Genomic DNA, 23,202 nt, shown 5'->3' with positions numbered 1-23,202 from the left:
AGAGAGAGAGAGAGAGAGAGAGAGAGAGAGAGAGAGAGAGAGTTTGACTGGGCTACTATTGGTAGTAAATTGTTTGATTTACTACTGATTTGTTTTTTATGATAAAGCTTCCAAATCGACGATCGGCACCATTGAACATAATCTAAACCATTTAAATTATTTAGAAATCAAATTTCATAATTTTTTGGCATCATAACTGAGCGATCAAAGGATCACAAAATCTATAATTTTAATGGCCGATATGGTGCGTTTGCTCGTTTAATGGTATAGAAGAGTCCAAATTAATTAAATTTTTGTTAAAAAATTCTTTAAACTATTTAAAATAAGATCTAGACTCTAGATCTCAAATATAAGAATTTTATCATCACTTTTTGAAGGATATTCATTTCCAGCCATTCATTTTTCTATTCACTTCATGGACAAGAGAACAATATCGAAAATGTGTGAAATTTGATTTTCAGATAGTTTAAATAGTTTAGATCATGTTTAACGATNCTCTATATATATATATATATATATATATATATATATATATATATATATATATATACATACATACAACATTTTTTAAAATTTTTCTTTTTCAACACATTTTTATTTTTTTTGCGACTACATCAAGGTTAAAATTGTATTGTATGGACCAATTCTATTTTTTAATAGTTGATATAATAAAATTAAAATTTCGCATGATTTAAAAAACTTCAAATACCACCTTTATGGTTTCACATTTGCCCCACCATTTTGTTTTTCAAGCACCTTTTCTATATTTTTTTTTCCCTATGGCAAGTGTAAAATTTTATCGCATTAACCAATCCAATTTTTTAACAGTCGATATAACAAAATTACAATGTTCCAAAATTACAGTGGCATCAACACTCCTAATTTCGGCATAATTCCTTTGGCCACTGTTCATACTTAGGTTTATCGAATATTCTCTTTAGTATACTTTAGTTTTAATTTTGTCGCTGATTTAACGAAAATAAATTTGTGGAATGAAAAAAAATAAACACATAGTAGTAAATTGATACACTTTAAACCATACGGTATTATAGTAAGAAAGTGTGAAATATTGTACAGCTCTATTAGGCATCAATTATAGTTGGTAAATTCATAGGTTTCAGATATTGACCATTTTTCCCTTTTTTACTTTTCTCTAAAAAACCAATGTTATTTCTTCCCTTTTTTAGGTTATTGATATTGATATATTTTCCTTTTTTTAGGTCTCTCTCATTCTAAGTGTATAATTTTATTGCAAGAAACAATCCTAATTTTTTTATAGTCAATAAAATAAAATAAATATTTCATGTTCTGTAAAAGATTAACAACACTGCCCCTAGGATGTTACGAGAAAAAAACAAAAAGGGCAGAGAAAATACGAAACCGCATGAGTGGCAAAATTTAATTTTTGCATAAAAATAATTTTTACTATTTCTAAACTAATTATGATAATTGTATCCATTTTATCACTAAAAATAATTTTTTGTATGAAAAATTTGAAAAAGAAAATAATATAAGATTACTGTGGACCTATCTTCTCTCCTCTCTTCTCTCTCTCCTCTCTCTCCCTCTCTCTCTCTCGTACTATATATATATATTATATATATTGTATTTAATATATATACAGTATGTATATTATATATATCTAGTAATATATCTAACTATCGGTATCTATATATATCAGGCAGAATATATATATATATAGGAGAGAGAGAGAGAGGAGAGGGGCGGCTAAGAAGCTTATGGAAGCCACGGAGGGCTCTTATGGCTCCATCCATTTGTTTTCGATGTTAGACTTTCGATATCGTGATGATCGGCCCATTAGACTTGATTAAGAGATTTTGAAGTAGTTTAGAAAATAAATTTTGCGATTTTTCGATATCATTGCCTAGTGATCGAAGGGGCGTCAAATCACGGTCTGAAAATAAAATCTCACAAAATGTGATGTATATGACATTAAAATTAAATCAAATTGATTGATTGTTTTATATGGTATAAAGAATTTTCTATCAAATTTCATGTTGATTGGATATTTCTTACATCGTTATAAACTTGCAACCGGCTGCACCACGGCGTTGTAAAATTATTGATTTTGAGCCCCTTCGATCACCGGCTAGGAAGAATATAAAATTCGCAAATTTATTTTCTAGGTACTTCAATACGTAGATCAACTCTAATGGAGCGATCGTCGATTCGAAAGCCGAAATCGCAAAGACTTGGAAGCACGGAGGCCTCCGTGTTCCATAGCTAAAGACATCTCTCTCTCTCTCTCTCTTCTCTATTTTATATTAGAGAGAGAGAGAGAGAGAGAGAGGGCGTAGGCTCCTATGCTTGAAGTCGTGAGGCTCCGTGCTTGTAAGGTTGGTTTCGATGATGGGATGTCAATTCGGCGATCGTTTCCATTAGACAATGATCTTACCTATTGAACATTTAGAAACCAAATTTCATGATATTTTTTAATTTTGTTTTGCTACGTGAAAGAATAGCTTCAAAATGAAACGTGACAATACAAATCTCATAAAAACAGTGTAAGGACTCATATTTCAATCGGAAGTATGTTCTTTACTTGATGTTAAGTAGAATTTATATTAAGTTAATTATAATTTAATACTTTAACGGTGACATTAAAATTGCCAACGGCCCGTTAAAATAGTCATTTTGAGACCTCTCATCATTGATGTAAATGAAGTCTCGAGAAATTATAGATTTTGAGTTTCTATATAATTCTAATAGATGTTTTTGCTAACGGAGACCGATCATCGAATCAGATTCCTATCATCGAAAACAATTACAAGCACGCTGAGACCTCATACTTCGAAAGTCACTGTAGACTACCATAGTATATATATAGTATATATATATATATTTATATATATCTATATAGTATATATATATAGAGTCAGCTATGTGTTGTAAAGCACCAAGATTTGGTGCTTGTAAGTTTTGTACGTTTATATCTATTCTCGGTTCATTTAACCATTAGATATAATATTAACAACCATCTCAATCACCCTAGGGGGCCCAATCATCCTAACCGATATCTCTTAATCCAGGATAAAAACTTACAAGCCACAATAATTGATACTTTTAAAAGCATAGGAGCTCAATTATAATATATACTATATATATATAGTATTATATATAAAATAATATATAACTTATTACATACACTGTTGGGAGTGAGAGGCCACGGTGGACCTCTCAGTCACATGGTCCACAGAGATTAGCATTCAGCCTCGTGGACCGCTATTCCATTCCCCAAGTGTGTCAGTGTAAGCGCGCGATCCTTTTTCGTGCCTACGGTCCTCGTTTTCTTCCTCGACAGTCGCTTCTCCTTTTCTTTGCTATCGATTTTTCAGCGCCTGACCCTCTTTGGTTGCTCGAGTCTCCATGATTTCTCTCTACTCTCGAGCCTGTCATTCGGGGCTTATGGTGTACGCCCCCTTTCTTCGTCATCCGCGCACTCTCTGTGCGTACGTGAGCATCCTTCGCGTGTTGCGGGATGGACTTGCGTCCTTACTGTGTCCCTTTTGCAGGTATCATCTCGTGAGCACGCAATGGGCGGTACGGCCCTCCTCCGACGGGATTTGCACCTATGGCTTCGATCGTTTGCGTGTGTTCGCGTCCACAACGTCCTTGCGAGGGTAATAATGGTTGGTATTAGGGTATTGGGGGCAGGTTTACTCGGCTGTTTCTCTCTCTCTNTCTTCTCTCTCTTCTCTCTCTCTCTCCTCTGGCTCCTGTAGAAATAATGGTTTGGGTAATTTGCAGCAGATCTACCTACCCTCTCTCTCTGTCTGCCCTGGCCCTGTATGCACGACAGCCGCCTTTGCTCGGTGAAATGACTATGCCTCTAGGGATTGACTCCTGCTCTATGATTTTTTGGGATTTTTGCCCCTTTTTTGTTTTATAATTTCTGCAGTATAAATAGATAGTTTGTGGTGGGATTGTTTGTACTTTGCTCTGCTGACTTTATTTTAAACTTCTGGAGAATTGCACCTTTCTAGGTGTGTTTCTTTGGCCCTTCGGGTCACTGGTTCTGCACCTTTCTTGGTGTGTTTCTTTGGCCCTTCGGGTCACTGGTTCTGCACCTTACTTGGTGCGTTTCTCTACCCCTTCAGGTCATTGGCTCTTTCTTATGCATTGATGCTCTTAAATAAGCATTGGCTCTTTAAATTGTGAGCAATCTGCTGAAACTGTGGAGCATATACTGTGGTTAGCCTGATGCGTTGGTGGTCCTTAATAAGCATCGTCTCTAAAATTGTGACCAATCTGCTGAAATTGTGGAGCATATACTGTTGTTACCTGTCGGCGAAACAAAATTTTTTGAGAACGTGACGAATGAGTTGCAGATCCCTTTCTTTTCTTTTCTCACACCTTTCTTGAATTCTTCTGCATACTGGCTGCTTCTTCCCAATTTTTTCTTACTTCTGATTGTTTAGTGCAGTTATGGCAGCAATGTCTGTTACAGTTTGTTTTCGCGAAGTGCTACGTGACATTTGTGAAAGGTTGGCTATGCCGACGGCTAGATATGGTGTTCCGGTTGAGAGCGATGGATTTATTAGTGTTGCTGTTACGGAAACCATTAGATGTTGGGGTGCGCCGTCTGTGGATGTCGACAAAAGTGAAGAAGATGCTGCACGGCGTGCAGTTGGGAGGTTACGTGAGGAGTTTGATTTTGAAGTTATAGATTATAATCTGAATGATAAGAAATTTTATGAAAACTTATATGCTTGGATTTCTAATGGTTATAGCTCGTTCCACAGAAAATATAAACGGTTTAAAAGTGACTACTGCCTGTTGAAAGGGTATTATGCCGAACTCATGACCGAAAAAGATCGTAGCGTTGCCGAGTGCGAGGAGCTGAAAAAAAATATGCGCAAGTGCGTCGAGCTATTGTCGCCGATTTCTGACGGTGTGGCTGCCATCCCTGGCAGCAGGGCCGTTTCTGAAGACGATCCCGAAACACCGTCGGGATATAGGGGTTGATGTATTGTGGGGGTTTCTTTTTTTTTTTTTTACCTATATATCCTCTACTTTTTGTGGCCTCTCTCTTTCCTGTCGCAACTTTTTTGGGGACTTACCATCTGGGTGTGCCTATTCTGGTAGAGGAACTCATCATAGGTTTTATGTAGAGGTGTTTGGCCGTGGGCTTTTGCTATACCGTCCTCTGTCAGATGTCGCTGGGGTTCGACTGATGTAAATATAAATATATATTTGCTTTTAGAATATATAGATGCTCCCTTTTGGAACATCCCTTGTGTGAGCTTTTATTTGTTGATTTGATTTCATGTTTTATGAGATAGGCGATGATGATAAAAAAAAAAACAGCATTATTTGTTGGCTGAAATATTTTCTATTTGATATCCTATGTTTTCTCCTTTAGAAAATTTACACTTAAGGGTGCGTTTGGTTCGCATTATGAAAGATTACTAGGAATAAAAGATATCCGAGAATCTTATTCCTATTCATCCTATTACTAAGAATGTGGAATTTCTGTGTTTGGTTCGCACGGTAATAATAATTAGCCATGTTATTTAATATTACAAAAAATATACAATTAATTTATTTATTTATTTAATTAATTTTAGATAATGTTACCAAACGTTTCAATATCTTTTTAGAAAAAAGGGAGAGAGAGTATAAGTTAGAGAGAGAAAGCATAATTAAAAAAATAGAAAGAAAAATATAGTCGAAATTAGATGGAGTGAGAGAGTTGAAATTTTAGAAAGAGAGAGAGAGAGAGAGAGAAAGCTTAGTTTAGAGAGAGGAAAAAAAGTTGAATTTTAGAGAGAAAAATAAGTTTAGAGAGAGATATAAGGTTAGAGTGTAAAGAAAAATAATATCAATTAGCCGGCGGGTAGGAAGAAAGAAAGAGATTAGACATATTATGATTACTCCAATCCATTAATATGAGGATACCCACCCTCCCTCAAGGGAATGAGATTAGTACTTTGGGGTGAATCTTATTACCAAGTAAATCCAATATTACTAACTAGATTACTTAGTGCATTTAGCCAAACACCGTCATATTTTTTTATTCCCATTGGATTACTAGGAATTTTTAAAAGATAGCGCGAACAAAACGCACCCTAAAAGTAAATGCCGGTGTATCAAAATATTGCAAGAACTTGGACGGCCCTTTGGCAACCGTTGCATGTGCTCAGTTCGTTAGCGAGCCCAAGCACTGTAGCAACTCGGATGGCCTTTTGGCAACCGTTGCATATGATAAGATTATTAATGAGGAGAAAAGATAGGATTCTTTTTTTTTTCTTTTTTTTTTGTAAACTAAACTATCTGAGCTTATCACTTATTCTTATCTGCTATTTTTTGTGGGGTTTCCCTGTTGCCTGTTAAATGCTCTGTTTCTTAAAAGGGACGAATATATGCTTAGCACAAAAACAGCTAATTCTAATTTTTATACTTCTTTCGAATTTTGGCAAGCTAAGTTTACTTACATTTGTTCGCTGGAATAGGCGTTTGAGCTTTTGTTTACATCTTAGAATTTGTTTATAGTTTTTTTCCAGTTTTGTTGCGTCCTCTTTTTTCCCTCTCATAAAATGTTTACTTTGCATCCTCTATGCGAGGTATTATTTGTTGATTTGATTTTGTGTTATGAGATAAGCAATGATGATTAAAAAAAACAGCATTATTTGTTTGCTGAATATTTTCTAATTGATATCCTCTATCCTATATTTTCTCCTTTGAAAATTTTTTACTACGAAATAGATGCTTGCGTATTGAAATATTGCAAGGACTTAGATGGCCCTTTGACAACCGCTGCATGTAAGGTCATTTCTTTAGTGAGGAAAAATGTTGCAGCAGCTTGGATGATGTATAGCTATTCGCTGTGTGAACAATCCTAGAATTATATCTCTTCTGCTTGACTCATCATTTTGTCTTATTGGCTATTAAAAAAGAGAGATGATAAATGTGAGCTATTCTCCAGTTTGGAAAAGAAATAATTTATGATGCCATGATTATCTGAGCTCATGATACGAGGTGAGTCTTCATGCATCTTAAATCCTAACTATTATTTTGGACTGATTTATTGCCATGCATGTTTTAGCGAAATCGGTGGTTTGGTGGCGATGTCACCAAGGGAACGGGTGGAGTGATGGAATTGGTGAAAAAGATTTCGTTGCTGTAGCTGTTGTTCACAACAAGGAAAGATAAAGGTAGTTTTAGAGAATTGATATTTGAGCTTTTTCTGTTATGGACTGATTTGCTGGTTTTTTGAAAGCAAAAAATTCAAAGATAAAGGTTGCAAGAAAAATTTTGAACTATAATGAATTAATAATAAGGGCAGGTGCTTTTAACATTTTGTCGTAATATTTTTTTGTTAATCTTTTTACTAACAAGTTCATTTTTTAAATCAGCAGGATATTCACAAATGGCATTTACGTTGCTGAAGGAATTAGCACTCGAAACGCAGCATTGTAAGATCGGAGTTAAAATTAGTAGGATATGGGAATTAACGATGCCACAGCTTAAAAAGATTTTTTAAGCTTAGACTGCCTTCTTATAGATGAAGAGGTTATAACAATTCGTTTGTTATAATTTGTTTTGAGTAAAAATAGCGATTTTCAATTGTTTTTTACAAATAATTTATATATTGCTTTTGTAGGGATATGCGATGCAAGCAACAATCCGCAAACACGATGCAAAACATTTCAGAGCACAACTTTCTGAAGGGAATGTATATGTTATTGAAAATTTCAATGTTGTGCCCAGCAGAAACAGGTACAAAGTTGTAGATCGCAAGTATATGATCTAGATTAGTAAATGGACACGTATTGCTGGGGCAGAAGATGCTCAGAATTTGATTCCTGCATTTAGCTTTCATTTCCTAAAATTTGATTATATTAAAAACAAGAGATGCACACTGATGGCTACCTAATAGGTATCGTTTGCCTTTCTTCATATTATTTTTTTGTGTAAAAACTATTTTTTTCCCAAAATTTTTTGATAAATTTCATGATATGTGTGTTGGACCAACTCTCAAACTTTTTTTTTTTTGTGGTACTTAGATGTTCTTGGAAGCATTTCAACAATTGGTCCTGTTTCTCAAATATACGTCGGACAAGAGTTGACTCCGCTAAGAAATTTGGAAATTCGGGATCTTGAGTAAGTTGTTGCATTTTTTTTACTATAAATTTTCTTATGATTTGCTTGGAATAAATATTTATCTAAAATTTGTGCCTACTTTGCAGGAACAAAACTTTGTATGTAACTTTATGGGACAAATTTGCCACTAACTTTGATGACTGCCTAAATTCACAAAAGCAAGTTGATGGTCCAATTGTTGTTGTTTTTGCAAGTATGAGTATACCAACATATAAAGGTATAATTCTTAATTTACTTATATGCTATAATTTAGTTGCACTTTATAAAATATATTTTTTCATCTTGAACATCAGATAAGTTTTACGTATCAACCTGCTCAGCATCAAGGCTCTATCAATTTGGAATTGCAAGAAGTTCAAGACTTTAAGCTAAATTTACACGGGTAGAATATTTTTATACTTTTGTCTACTAAGATATAACTACTTTGGTGATAACGAATGTTTGTCTACAGAAATGAAGACGCAATTGCACCTATTTGTAGTACAGATTGCGTAGAAAAACCGCTGCTTAGCCTTGAGGAACAGATGACTAAAAATCGAAGGACTATTGCTGAATTGCTACAACTAAATATGCCTGACTTGGAGGTAAGAAATATGATGAATGTTTCGACATTATATTATTATAGAATCCTAATCTATTTATAAAACATTTGTAGGACATAAAATATACTTGCGAAGGAAAATTAACTGCAATAGATACAACTTATGGTTGGTGGTACAAAGCATGCTATGATTGTAAAGGAGCTGTGAAGGCCTACGGTGATACTTTTTGGTGTGCCCGTTGCGGAAAAAATGATTGGTCTCCCGTGCCCTGGTATAATTTGCGTGAATCAGGAATTTTGATTGTTCTAAGAAATTTCGTGATTAATCTCTAATATATAAAGAAATTTAGGTACAAGCTAAATGTCATTGTCGAAGATGAAAGCATATCCACAAACTTCATAATTTTTGGCAAATTGGCGCAGAATATAATACGCGTTCCTACTCAACAACTTGCTGTTGCAAATAATTCCGATAAATTCCTTTTGCCCCCTATTATTAAGAGTATTATTGGTCAAACATATATATTTGAAGTCTCAATTAATTCTCTCAAGTCAAATCTGGATGCACGATCATTTAAAGTTTCAAAATTTTTATCGACTGGTTTGGACATAAATGGCAAATATAAGGAACATCAGAAGGATGTGCAAAGTATTTATGGAGAAACTGATGAGATTACAATTGCATGTGAATCTCAAACTGTTATACATGATGAGATGGGTTCAAATATAATGTTGCAATCGACGTAAGTAATTTTCTTCTTAATGTTTATCTTTTCTCCTTTTTTTACTAATATATTATTAATTTTTATGAATTATGCCTCAGATGTTCTTAATCAAATACAAAAGTCCTTCAAAGAAAAAAAGGAAAAAGATCTTTTAGGTAATGCAAACTTTAGGGTTTATCCCTGTAGTATTTTGATTCAAAAAATATATATATTTTATTACTTTTTGCAGCTGCATTGCACGTCCAGCTTCGGATGGGGAAGAAGAATAAAGAGTGTGTTCAAAAAGAGAAAAAGATTTTTGAAAAATTAATCTTTTCTTTTATGGTTGACTTTTTATAATAGGCAGTTATTGTAAACTTTTTATTTTTGGATAATGCACTATTTTGTGTTCCTTTGCTATTTTAGTCGGATAATATTTTATGTCATTTCCGTTTTATTTAATATCGTAAAGTTTCTAAAATGAATGTACTTCCTATAAAGTTGGTGTCAAATATCTAAAATGAATGCGCCTCCTTCTGTACATACATTACAGTATATAAAATGATCCATTTTAGATACGAAGAAATAATGGCCGTAATGTGGAACAATTATATCTTGGATTATCAGAATATAAAAAAATATATATTATAAAAAATAATTAAAATATTATTTTTTCGCCGCATCGCCCGGCCCTTCGCTAGTTAGCATAATAACAGATGCCAAAATATTAACAAGCACGAGCCAAAGCCCTTACCTTCAAAGATTGCTACGTCACCGGGATGACATATAACAAGCAAACTCCAATGAAGACGGTTAAAGCTCATGGATTAATATTACATTAAAAAATCAAACTTTATATATTGAAGAGCACAAGAATACTTTTGCTTGAAGTTGACTGGAATAAAGATGTAATCCTTCTAAAAAATATTCACTTTCCACCTGCCAGCTCACAGAAGAAAAAAGCTAATAAAAATGTGAGACCTTTGCTTTTTGATAGGTGGAATTTTGTTCTCTATGTAAATCCAGCAAATAATGATTATCCCTGCACAAAAGACATGGAGAAGATGGTCACATGGTGAATGCATGGAAGTCACCAAATAAAGAACAATCACGTGCATTGGGGTTTAATTTATCTTACTTCAATGACAAAGAATGATTCAAGGCAAGGTATTAGAAAGTCACTCAAAAGGATAGATACGAAGTTAAAAGTGTTGAAACCTTGAGAATGAATTGATAAAATCAAATAAAGGAACTTATGCGATGCAATCAAATAATCAAACAACAAAACCTCAGCTGGTTTTACTCCAATTAATCAACCACCTGGTGCTCTTTGAGTCAATAAGACTAACTATTACATTTTCCTTTTTCAACTAGATCAAATTGAACTCAAAGGTCCAATAAATTTTGTGATTTTAATGTTGATATTAAAGCAGAAAGGTTCAGCAGGTTTTCCTCCAAATGAATCAAAATCAGATACTTCCGAGGGATGCTTCAGAGAAGAAATATGTCCGAGTTGTTGCTTTCCATATTAAACACTTATTACCTTACTATCCCAAAAATTTCCTGCTCATTGCACTTCATGGAAAAGCGAAAAAAATGGAAATGAGAACCCTCTTCCATCTTCTTTCCCAGAGAGTATAACATACAGCAAGAAGATGACTCCATAGGCATGTGCATGGGAAAACCAAAGACTGTAGAACCCAAAAATGAATTCCTTTGGTCCTAAAAGTAGCAAAGAAGGCAAGTATGTCAAAAGTGTGTAACACAAAATATAGTGTAGATAAGGGAATGCATTAAGGAAATAGCTATATCTGAATGCGGCAGATTGGGGTTAGAGGTGTGTAACACAAAATATAGTGTAGATAAGGGAATGCATTAAGGAAATAACTATATCTGAATGCGGCAGATTGGGGTTAGAGGTTAGTAGTATAACCCCTACTTTATGACAAAGTCATAAAGTTGAGCTCTACATTTGGAGATTGTCCATCTCTTCTTCTAAGTTACTTTTGGCCGGCAGATGAAGGCTCATAAATAACCATTAAATCGATGAACGTTAGTTGATTCGAAGTGAATAAAGGCAATCCGGCCTCTATATATGTGCATTTCCAATGGCATTGAGCTCGACATAGAGAAAGGGTTGCTTGCACCTTGATTATTTGGAGAGATGAAGAGGATACTACATGCTCCATCACATGAGAATCCTGACTCATCACCAAATGATGAGCTTGACAAAGCCATAATTATCATCATCATCTGCGTGGTGGTGGTGGGAGCACTGGTGGTGGCTTTACGCGTGGTCATAAAGATATGTAGTAAGAGGTCTAGTCCAAGTGAAACTTCTTCCCAGATGCCACTAGCAGAGGAGCCTTCTGCACCACCTTTGCCGGCTGATACGGATGAGGTTGTTGTCGTCGAACCTTCTATGCTGCGGGAGCCAGCAGATATGGAGGAAGTTGCTGCCGAACCTCTTTCACCACCACTGCCATCAGAAATTGAGGAGATTGTGGCTGAATTTTCTGCGCCATGGCCGCTGCCAGCAAAAATCGAGGAGACTGTGGTGGAATCTTCTACGCCTTCATTGCTGCAAGAGCTGGAGGAATTTGTACTCCAACTTTTTGTGCCGCCGCTGCTGGCAGAAATGGAGGAGAGAGTGGCAGAACATTCGAGGCCGCCCAACAGAGAGGTGCCTTCCATGCACATCGTCAAGTACCCTCCGCCGGACTGCACGAATAGGTACAATGAGAGTTGTGTGTGCTTCTCGAAGTTCCACAATGGAGAGGAGGTGCTTATGCTCCCTTGCAGCCACCTATGCCACCTTCAATGTGCGGCACGGATTGATCCTCCCAGATGCCCCTATTGTCGAAGGGTCTATCCGCCAATTGCTTGATATATTTGTCATGTATGTACGTGATACTAAGTTTTATTGTGCACATGTATGCGTGCACATGCGCACGTGTGTGTTTGTGTTACAATCTATATACACAGCTAAACTCTGTGGCTGCATCGAGTCAACAGCCAAATCTTGCTCTGTCATCAATAGGCGGACCACTATCCATTTTTCTTTCTACTTTTCCTTTTCTATTTCCTTTTCATGATAGTAGTTATTATATGGTTTTCATCACCCGTTTTGTTATTTGCGGAATATAACCAAAAGAATGTATACCTAATATCACAGCTTTACTTATGCTTAGCTTATGTTTAGCGTAGATAGCATTGCTTCTTTTGCATACCTTTCTGGTGTTTAGAAATCGACTTTTTTGTAGTGTTTTGCTTTTCTGAATGTAACAACTTTACTACTTGTTTCAAACTCATTTCCTGCTGATTAACACAAAGTCAAATATTTCAAAGATCGTGTTCGATAATATTACTAGCAAGTACACTACAATTTGCCATAAAGTAGGGACTAATTAAATAGGAACTTTGGGTTCTTATTTACTCACTGAATAAGCTTGAATTCCTAGTAATTAGTTGAGAATTTGAATTCGTATTAACTCATTGGATATGTTCGAATTCGTAGTAATTAGTAGACATTTGAAAGGTTTAAATATTGTTGGCTACTGTGGGAAAAATATTCAATTCTATACCTCGAACTTGCAGACCATGATTCAGCATATGATTTTGTTTAGGGAAAAAATCAAAAACCCCCCTTGTGGTTTCACTCTTTCTCACTTTGATACCTGTGATTTAAAGTATATCAAGTTAGTACCCTGTGGTTTCGCATTTTCTCACTTAGTACCCTGTGGTTTAAAGTGTATCAAGTTAGTACCCTATGGTTCGCACTTTCTCACTTTAGTACCCTGTGGTTTAATATTTCATTAAGAGAAAAATAAAACCACAGGTACTAACTTGATAAAAAAAAAAAACCGCAGGATACTAACTTGATAAAAAAATAAAACCATAGGATACTAACTTGATAAAAAAAAATAAAATCAAAGAGTATTAACTTGATACACTTTAAACCACAGGGTAGTAAAGTGAGAAAATGCGAAATCATAGAGTACTAACTTAATACACTTTAAACCACAGGGCATTAAAATAAAAAAGTGTGAAATCACAGGGAAGTTTTTGAAGTTTTCCCTTTTGTTTATATATATATCATCGGTTGTCATCTAAAGCTTACTTAAAAGCTTACCATTATTAGCATTATTAGCCTGTGGATATGAATTAGCTATGTGGTGGGTCTCACCTGAGACTACAAGGTACAAGTGTGGTAAACAAGTTCCTTTTTTGTGTGGGTTAATAACATATATATTTCGTCACTAAATAAAGTTTGATTTTGATAATTTGTTTTTCTTAGTTTAAATGTTGCAATTGAATCTGCAAAATTCTCTGCATGAAACGATCAAATTCTTCTACTAATTTATTGCTAAAAAATAAAAATTTAGGTGAAATTGAAAAGAGAAAAATTGAAACTGTAAGATCACACTACAACAAAACTAACTTTTAGTGGTGATTATTTTTTAAATCCCGACAATTACAATTGCCGCTAAATAGTTTAGTGACAAATATAATAATTACCACTAATGGTGGGGTCGGTAAAAGTTATTATGGCATTTATTTGAACCGCTAAATCCTACCTAATAACAACAATTATAAAATGCCATTATAATTAATTATAATTAACACTAAAAGTATACTAAATAAATATTAAATAAGACTTATAGCGGCAATTGCAATATATATTAAAACGCTTGATCCACAATTAAATATTCCAATAAATTAAAATTAGAAAACATTCATTATCAAAGAGCAATCATGATTTGCGATAAATTACAGTTTCAATATTAAAAATAAATTTCATACATAAGTTTCAACAACAAAATGCTTGTTTGAATTCCAGCCAAAAAATAATAAATTTCATACATGAGTTTCAACTACAAAATGTCGCTCATAACGCAGCTCCTCTCAACCAGTTGCTCGCTTTGAACCACCACCCTATATGAATTGTGCAGAATGAGAGATGAATAACTGTGGCTGACCTTGTAGTGGACCTGCTATTCCTAGAACATAAGTCAACAAAGCATAGTCACAACAATAAAAATCTGCTAGATTATAGGATACATCTCGTTAAGTGATAAAATAACATAAATGTATAGTATAGCATGAATCGAATTTACGCTAGTCAAAATAACAAAACTGGTGGCCTTATATTATCAGTTTGAGAGCTAAACTAAAGTAAAAATGAAAACTTCTGAAACAAAATAACAGTAGCAGATACGAAAAAATGATTATGTAATAAAGAAGAAAGCCGCAGTGACGGAAAGTAAAAAGACAATGGGATGCAGAAGCATGAGGAAGTAGATTTCACACTTACAGTAAAGAAGAAATATGAAGAATTGGCCACAAACCATGATTAAACCTACTTCCTCACTTCTGCAATCCCCTACTTAAAGATATTAACAAAAAACGAAAACTAGACTTCCTAGAAGCAATATCACACTCTCATATTATCTTTTGTGATCACGGTGTTTCTTAAAATTTTGTCACGAAAAAGGACCCAACATTCAATACAAAAAACTTCAATGTTTAAAATTTTTGCTTCCAATCAAAACATGAGTACAAGCTGTTATCTAGAAATGCTAAGATATTCACTTCTATGTCTATCTAAAACCATTTAGAAAGAATCTAAAAGGACATGGTATATATATGAATGCCTGAATATGACATATCAAAATGTCCAGTATTTAGTTCGCGCCTGTATTATATCCTCTATAAGCTCCTTAATGCCATGAGAATTACTCATATTTTACCAAACAAGAAGTCATTTAGCAAGCAAAACATAACAAAATAGGAAAATGAAATTTCTTATCCCCTATAGACCTGTTGTTTCAGTTAGTGCCTGACGCTTTCAACACAAGAATGCTTTAAAATTTGATAACAGAGAGCTACATAATTTTACCAGATAAGCTTTTCTAATGTCATCAAATATGATTCTCTCCTCGTTCAATTAAAAGAAAAGACTGAGCCGTGCATGACATAGTTTCAACAAACTCATCGAAATCCTACGATAGACTATGCCATAAAACAAGCACAACATAAGAACTTTATGAAATTGTGGTTATTCTAGATTATCAAGATGCTATCTTTATTCGATTCTATGTTACTTTATCCCCCACTCTCTACCCTCTGTAGACAATTTACATCTGCAAGATTCTTAATTCCCTGGTTTCCATCTTTTATCAATCCGAAGATCCACACCGCCTTACCACAAGTGTTCAACTAACAGAAATTATCATTAAACACTATAAAAAACATTAAATCCTCATCTCAGCACATCCACCATAATCCAAATAAAAGATTCTCATACAAGAAGATGGCCAATTCGGGGTTCGAAACGCAACCAACCTGCAACCGGAAGTTGCGAAACCTCTCCTGGGCGCTGCTCATGCTAAACGCCTGATCTCTTGCGGAGCTTGATCTCAACAATTTGGTCCTGAAAACAGGATAATGTATAAATCAAACTTGTACTGCTCCTTGCTATTCTTGTACCAATGTATAGTAGCTATGGCCCACAGGTAAATTACATCTTCCATTGGAAATCATGTCACAGTGTAAGTACCAATCAATTCCATTACAATTCTTAAAATTATCATCTAGTGTTCCATGGATTAATCTCTATATAATAATATATAGCATACCAAAGAAAATGCCCCAGGATAAACAAGAAAATAGCAAACTTGAGAAGTTTCCATTTGATGCATAGAGATGTGAAGCAGCAATGAGTTTTACCTCCACCCTGTAGGCTGCTTTGGAGTCTACCATTTTCCAAGAAATGCTAGGAAAAAGAAGGAACAATGAAATTGGATCTAAAAATAATCAGAGGAGGTTTTTGGCATTGATCAATTTTACAAGAATATTAACAATTTTATTAAACAGCACAACTACTCATGCATTAGAACACCTTACGAAGAAATCCAGTACATAGATTTGCACATAGATTTGCTTCACACTAACATTCACATAAGTCCTTTAGAATATTTCCAATTTTTATATTGAGAATATATGATAACTCAATNAGTGGGAGATTGTTAAATGTATGCCTTAGAAACTAACCAGGCCGACACATGTATTTTTCTAGAACATAAATTTGTATTTGACTTTAAAATATTATAAATAAATTTGGGTTCTTATTTTCATTTATATTGTGTATGTGTCCATAAATCATCCAATAAATTAATAAGATGATGACATATATTCTCAAGAGTTGAGAATTTGAGACGTGTCATTGGTGATTAATTCCTAAATGCTCCCGATCAATGAATCATCACAGAGACGGTGATTGATCCGATGAGATTGATGCATAGGTCGCTTCCATTTTTGGGTAGACCAGTCTTGAGTCGACAGTGTGGGGACATTGAAGCGAATATGCAAGTAGTTGTTAGAGAACAAGGGTACTAAGCGTAACCAACGCGAGAAGTTACTTGAATGTCTACTCACTCGTCAGTGACTTACTCAATGTTGTAGTAGTGTGACTGGTCCTTTGACCTGCGGTGTCTCAGCTATTCATAATGAGGTTACTGTAGTTTGACTGTACATACAGTTGATCCCTAGGCATTCGGGTCCTTGCGGTGCATGTTGGCTGCAATAGGTTCATTGTAGGAATAGGGTGCGCACTTAGATGGACACTACAACAAAACTAAGTTTTAGTGGTGATTATTTTCTAAAATCCCGACAATTATAATTGTCGCTAAATAATTTAGTGACAATTGTAGTAATTGCCACTAATGGTGGGGTCGGTAAAAGTTATAATGGCATTTGTTTGGACGGTTGGTAAAAGTCTAAACAAATGCCGCTAAATCCTATCCAATAACAACAATTATAAATGTCATTATAATTAATGATAATCGCCACTAAAAGTATACTAAATAATTACTAAATAAGACTTATAGCGGCAATTGCAATATATATTAAAACGCTTGATCCACAATTAAATATTCCAATAAATTAAAATTAGAAAACATTCATTATCAAAGAGCAATCATGATTTGCGATAAATTACAGTTTCAATATTAAAAATAAATTTCATACATAAGTTTCAACAACAAAATGCTTGTTTGAATTCCAGCCAAAAAATAATAAATTTCATACATGAGTTTCAACTACAAAATGTCGCTCATAACGCAGCTCCTCTCAACCAGTTGCTCGCTTTGAACCACCACCCTATATGAATTGTGCAGAATGAGAGATGAATAACTGTGGCTGACCTTGTAGTGGACCTGCTATTCCTAGAACATAAGTCAACAAAGCATAGTCACAACAATAAAAATCTGCTAGATTATAGGATACATCTCGTTAAGTGATAAAATAACATAAATGTATAGTATAGCATGAATCGAATTTACGCTAGTCAAAATAACAAAACTGGTGGCCTTATATTATCAGTTTGAGAGCTAAACTAAAGTAAAAATGAAAACTTCTGAAACAAAATAACAGTAGCAGATACGAAAAAATGATTATGTAATAAAGAAGAAAGCCGCAGTGACGGAAAGTAAAAAGACAATGGAATGCAGAAGCATGAGGAAGTAGATTTCACACTTACAGTAAAGAAGAAATATGAAGAATTGGCCACAAACCATGATTAAACCTACTTCCTCACTTCTGCAATCCCCTACTTAAAGATATTAACAAAAAACGAAAATTAGACTTCCTAGAAGCAATATCACACTCTCATATTATCTTTTGTGATCACGGTGTTTTTTAAAATTTTGTCACGAAAAAGAACCCAACATTCAATACAAAAAACTTCAATGTTTAAAATTTTTGCTTCCAATCAAAACATGAGTACAAGCTGTTATCTAGAAATGCTAAGATATTCACTTCTATGTCTATCTAAAACCATTTAGAAAGAATCTAAAAGGACATGGTATATATATGAATGCCTGAATATGACATATCAAAATGTCCAGTATTTAGTTCACGCCTGTATTATATCCTCTATAAACTCCTTAATGCCATGAGAATTACTCATATTTTACCAAACAAGAAGTCATTTAGCAAGCAAAACATAACAAAATAGGAAAATGAAATTTCTTATCCCCTATAGACCTGTTGTTTCAGTTAGTGCCTGACGGTTTCAACACAAGAATGCTTTCAAATTTGATAACAGAGAGCTACATAATTTTACCAGATAAGCAGTTCTAATGTCATCAAATATGATTCTCTCCTCGTTCAATTAAAAGAAAAGACTGAGCCGTGCATGACATAGTTTCAACAAACTCATCGAAATCCTACGATAGACTATGCCATAAAACAAGCACAACATAAGAACTTTATGAAATTGTGGTTATTCTAGATTATCAAGATGCTATCTTTATTCGATTCTATGTTACTTTATCCCCCACTCTCTACCCTCTGTAGACAATTTACATCTGCAAGATTCTTAATTCCCTGGTTTCCATCTTTTATCAATCCGAAGATCCACACCGCCTTACCACAAGTGTTCAACTAACAGAAATTATCATTAAACACTATAAAAAACATTAAATCCTCATCTCAGCACATCCACCATAATCCAAATAAAAGATTCTCATACAAGAAGATGGCCAATTCGGGGTTCGAAACGCAACCAACCTGCAACCGGAAGTTGCGAAACCTCTCCTGGGCGCTGCTCATGCTAAACGCCTGATCTCTCGCGGAGCTTGATCTCAACAATTTGGTCCTGAAAACAGGATAATGTATAAATCAAACTTGCACTGCTCCTTGCTATTCTTGTACCAATGTATAGTAGCTATGGCCCACAGGTAAATTACATCTTCTATTGGAAATCATGTCACAGTGTAAGTACCAATCAATTCCATTACAATTCTTAAAATTATCATCTAGTGTTTCATGGATTAATCTCTATATAATAATATATAGCATACCAAAGAAAATGCCCCAGGATAAACAAGAAAATAGCAAACTTGGGAAGTTTCAATTTGATGCATAGAGATGTGAAGCAGCAATGAGTTTTACCTCCACCCTGTAGGCTGCTTTGGAGTCTACCATTTTCCAAGAAATGCTAGGAAAAAGAAGGAACAATGAAATTGGATCTAAAAATAATCAGAGGAGGTTTTTGGCATTGATCAATTTTACAAGAATATTAACAATTTTATTAAACAGCACAGCTACTCATGCATTAGAACACCTTACGAAGAAATCTAGTACATAGATTTGCACATAGATTTGCTTCACACTAACATTCACATAAGTCCTTTAGAATATTTCCAATTTTTATATTGAGAATATATGATAACTCAATAGATAGTGGGCCTGAAATATGCGATGGAAAAGTAGTTGATAAATGCAGCAAAATACACATTATATGCATCTAAGCTAAATGCATGATGCGAAAAGAGTATAGGACTTAGTATTTATGCATCAGATTAACTTTGTTCAAGCAATGTGACTCAAAATGAGAGGTCTCTGTCCTTTAATATAGCAAAGTCCTATCAATAGCAAACATGTTATAGAAAAAGTCAAAGGGGGTAAACCAACTTAAAAATAAAGGTGTCGAGGTGGTCATGCAAAATAATCTATTAACGCAAAAATCTGAGTTTGTCCTCAATGACTTTTTTGATGCAAAAGAAACTATATATATAATATAGTATTGGGCATGGCATAGAACTCCTAAACCAATATATGCATGTAATGTGACACTATAACGACATCGAAAAAAAAAAGATGATGGTCTATAACAATTAAATGATGAAAAAGCAATTAATGCACATGACTTATCTGATGAATAGATAGAACATACTGTCAAGAATGTGGTGATCCGGTAGTACATCAAGGAAAAGTGGAGGAACCTGCTGCAAACATTTTAAAATAATTATAAGCTCTATAACAAACTACTACGAATACTAAAAATATAATAGCTTCTTGAACAGATCCATTTGAAGATGCCCACCATGCTGATAGCCTCTTGCCTTGTTATGTTTCCAATCTCATTCTCTTGCTTTAAAAACTCATGGAACCTGGAATTCGCCAATAGGCAGCATAATTAAACAGGACTAACAAAATAGACAATAGCCAATTTACAATAAAATTTCACATTCACAAGAATAACACAAAAATAATCATCCCAAAATTGGTGCTTATAAAGTATCAGTGCAATGTAAGAAAATCTACGTTAGTCCAAATGAATAGAGAGCAGTACAACTAAAAATACATATCGTCCAAATGAAGCATTAAAAGAAAATCTTGTAAATTCCTTTCGTGATACTGTACTTCAATTGGCATAAAAATAGTCTACTCAATAACGATTACCTCTCAAGTGCCTGGTTCTTCCTAAGTTGCATACGAGAAAAGTTCAAATGCCATGCAACGTTCCCTGGATACCATGACAATTAAAAAAAAAAAAAGAAAAAAAAGAAAAAAAAAAAGATACCATGACAATGGTCTAATAGCTTCCGCTTCATAATCATCTGTTACCTGTAAACAATTAGAATGGCTGAAAGTTAGAAAAGAGCACGTAAATACTACTAATTTATCAAGCAATATTTAAATGGAACCTCAGCCTGCAGTGATTTCATGAAGTCATTTTCCAACTGTGATCGAATGTCCTGAAAAAATTGGCCACTGTAAAACGAGTTGATATTAGTTTGGTTGAAGCAACGAAACTAAAGTTCGACCAACTAAAATCCAGGGGGCAATCTGAAAAAAAAAAATAGTCAATTTTTAGTATGCGAAATGAAGGCCTAAAATTAAGTTTGGTATCAGGCAGAGAGTAGAGATTATAAAAAACACATGAATGGCATGAATATGAAACCTTGCTATGAAAAACGCATTAGTCCAAGACTTCAAGAGAATTTTGAGCTCAAAACGAATAATAGGAGCATAAACTACAGCTTTCTAAATGTGAAATATTTAAGGTTTGTAATGATTAAACTGCATTAGAATGCTTTAGTTTTTACTAAAGACAACTGATGATTTGTTAACAGAGGAAGAACCTGAGATCAAAAGTTATTATAAGTGACTTGCTTAGATCTACACGTCGAACCCTTAGGCTCTATAGAATATGCACAAGGAACCACCAAATGTTTTAACTTAAAAAAAATAAGAAAAATCTCGGGCTTTACGATATGACATGAAGGGAAACAAATCACTATTTCAAACAGCATAAAAGTTCCTGAATAATACTACCCAATTCAATGAAATGTCAAACTACTCATCCTAGGAATTCAATTTGTCAAAATTATCGCCACTAAGAACTTACTTCTCGAGCCGCATTCACCATTCACGTCACTAATAGAACGATTAGCCCTACTCCCATACAAACAACACAATGCACTTTAACCCACAAATAGGATCATCACAATGCAATAATGTTAACTATAAATGATCAAAACACAATTCTCTACTAGCTCAAGCTATTAGAAATTAGAAATAACGGTTGTTTCTCACATTATCAAAGCAGAAGTTAGCAGCTCATTTCATAAACAAGTTCCCACAATTACCCAAAATAGTTAGTTCCCACAATTACCCAAAATAGTTAGCAACTGATTAAAATGCATTCTTCTTCCTTCGAATAATATAAATATTGTATGCACCCTTCCAAGTCGAATAAGTCCGAGAACTCACTGTTACAAGTTAAAAACACAGTACAGTACCGCGGTAAATTCACCTACTCAGTGATCCGACACGATGCGTATTCAATAATTGCAGGAGGGAGAAAATATAGTTCGGATTATTCAGACCCTATGATAATAATCCTACGGCTGGATTATTGAAGAGCACGCAGTTTAAGATTAAGGTAGAGTGAGAGAGATCAAACGCTTATGTTTTTGAAAATAAAAATTTTGATAAAATAAAATAAAATGGGAGAAGAGAATGGGGATTTTGAATTTGAACTCGAACAGGGTTATCGTGGGGGTAGACGCTACCTCTTGTCGCCCCAGACGACGTTAACTTGGAGGATGGGGACGACGAAGGCGGCGCCGAGGATGCGGGCGATGACGATGGCGCCGAGGATGCGGGCGATGACGATGGCGCTGACGATTTGGTTGCGCTGTTGGTTGAGCCCGCCGGCGACGACGACCAGCAGGTACTTCCGGCGACCCTCCGGCGGCTCCCCCCGGTACTCCTCGCTGAAGCTCAGGCACGGTCGGTACCCCATCCCATCCGGTTGCCTCCAAAACTCCCCCTCCGCCGGAAACGAGGACGATGATGACGACGATCGCACGCCGTCCTGGGCGCAGGGGATGGGGGAGAAGGGGATTACCGGGCCGAGGCGGAGGGTTCCGAGGAAAGCTAGGGCTAGGAGAAGGAGGAGGATCCTAGGGCTCGAGGAGACGATGCGATTGATCCGAAATCGGGAGGAGGCGGAGGAGGAGAGGAGCTTCTTAGGGGAGACGACGAGCGATTGGAAGGTGGAGTAAGAGAGCGCGGGGATGATCTGAGAGGGGAAGGAGATGTACGAGAGATGCTTCGTCTTCGATTTCGCCATTAGAGGAGCTCGGCTACATCCGAGCTTTCTCTCTTTCTCTACTCACTTCCCCTCTCTCTCTTTCTCTCTCCTGCAATCGGGGTTGATCGAGCGTAGTGAGAAGTCGACGCAGTGCGAGGCTCAGGTGGGGTGGGATCCAGTTGGGTTTGGGTTAAGAATAATATTGGCCTCAAAATAAATATATTTAATATATAAATATTAGTCCATAAAAATATATAGTTTAAATAATTATCGCTAAAGTACAATTAGATAATAATTAATAGTAGCTGGTCTATAATCGTCGTTATTAAATTGCTACGAAATGGTAATTTTGTTGTAGGATCAAATTCAAAATCTAGGACAAAAATTGAGGAATTAAGTTTTTAATTAACTCTTTTCTTTTTCATTTCTATTTTTGAGTTGCCAAC

General features: G+C 35.1%; 3 protein-coding genes and 1 long non-coding RNA gene across 8 annotated transcripts; 3 read left to right on the top strand and 1 right to left on the bottom strand.

The window, feature by feature from the left end:
- Positions 3,662-5,251, top strand: LOC109716702. Its single transcript, XM_020242246.1, has 2 exons — positions 3,662-4,655; positions 4,764-5,251. Exons 1-2 carry the CDS (start codon positions 4,447-4,449, stop codon positions 4,984-4,986), a joined length of 432 nt encoding a protein of 143 aa, XP_020097835.1. The 5' UTR covers positions 3,662-4,446; the 3' UTR covers positions 4,987-5,251.
- LOC109716704 lies at positions 6,012-8,125 on the top strand. Its single transcript, XR_002218017.1, has 4 exons — positions 6,012-7,175; positions 7,377-7,533; positions 7,625-7,900; positions 8,028-8,125. It is a non-coding gene; the product is annotated as an uncharacterized LOC109716704 (long non-coding RNA).
- LOC109716703 lies at positions 8,420-9,482 on the top strand. Its single transcript, XM_020242247.1, has 4 exons — positions 8,420-8,506; positions 8,576-8,708; positions 8,780-8,937; positions 9,016-9,482. The coding sequence occupies exons 2-4, from the start codon at positions 8,649-8,651 to the stop codon at positions 9,410-9,412; spliced, it is 615 nt and encodes a 204-aa protein (XP_020097836.1). The 5' UTR covers positions 8,420-8,506; positions 8,576-8,648; the 3' UTR covers positions 9,413-9,482.
- On the bottom strand, positions 14,129-22,938 carry LOC109716421. Of its 5 annotated transcripts, XM_020241854.1 has the most exons (9): positions 22,233-22,938; positions 20,862-20,928; positions 20,738-20,781; positions 20,617-20,688; positions 20,258-20,324; positions 20,108-20,156; positions 19,324-19,369; positions 18,940-19,027; positions 17,354-17,594 (listed from the first exon to the last, which is right to left on the bottom strand). In XM_020241854.1, the coding sequence occupies exons 1-7, from the start codon at positions 22,793-22,795 to the stop codon at positions 19,350-19,352; spliced, it is 882 nt and encodes a 293-aa protein (XP_020097443.1). In that variant the 5' UTR covers positions 22,796-22,938; the 3' UTR covers positions 17,354-17,594; positions 18,940-19,027; positions 19,324-19,349. The 5 variants fall into 5 exon arrangements, with proteins under 5 accessions (XP_020097444.1, XP_020097443.1, XP_020097445.1 ...); XM_020241855.1 differs by lacking the exons at positions 17,354-17,594; positions 18,940-19,027; positions 19,324-19,369 and adding exons at positions 14,129-14,369; positions 15,715-15,802; XM_020241856.1 differs by lacking the exon at positions 19,324-19,369.

The sequence above is a fragment of the Ananas comosus genome, linkage group 10 (assembly GCF_001540865.1).
Source record: "Ananas comosus cultivar F153 linkage group 10, ASM154086v1, whole genome shotgun sequence".
Taxonomy (NCBI): Eukaryota; Viridiplantae; Streptophyta; class Magnoliopsida; order Poales; family Bromeliaceae; genus Ananas; species Ananas comosus.
Note: the sequence above shows the minus strand (reverse complement) of the source record. Positions and strands in the feature narration are given on the sequence as shown.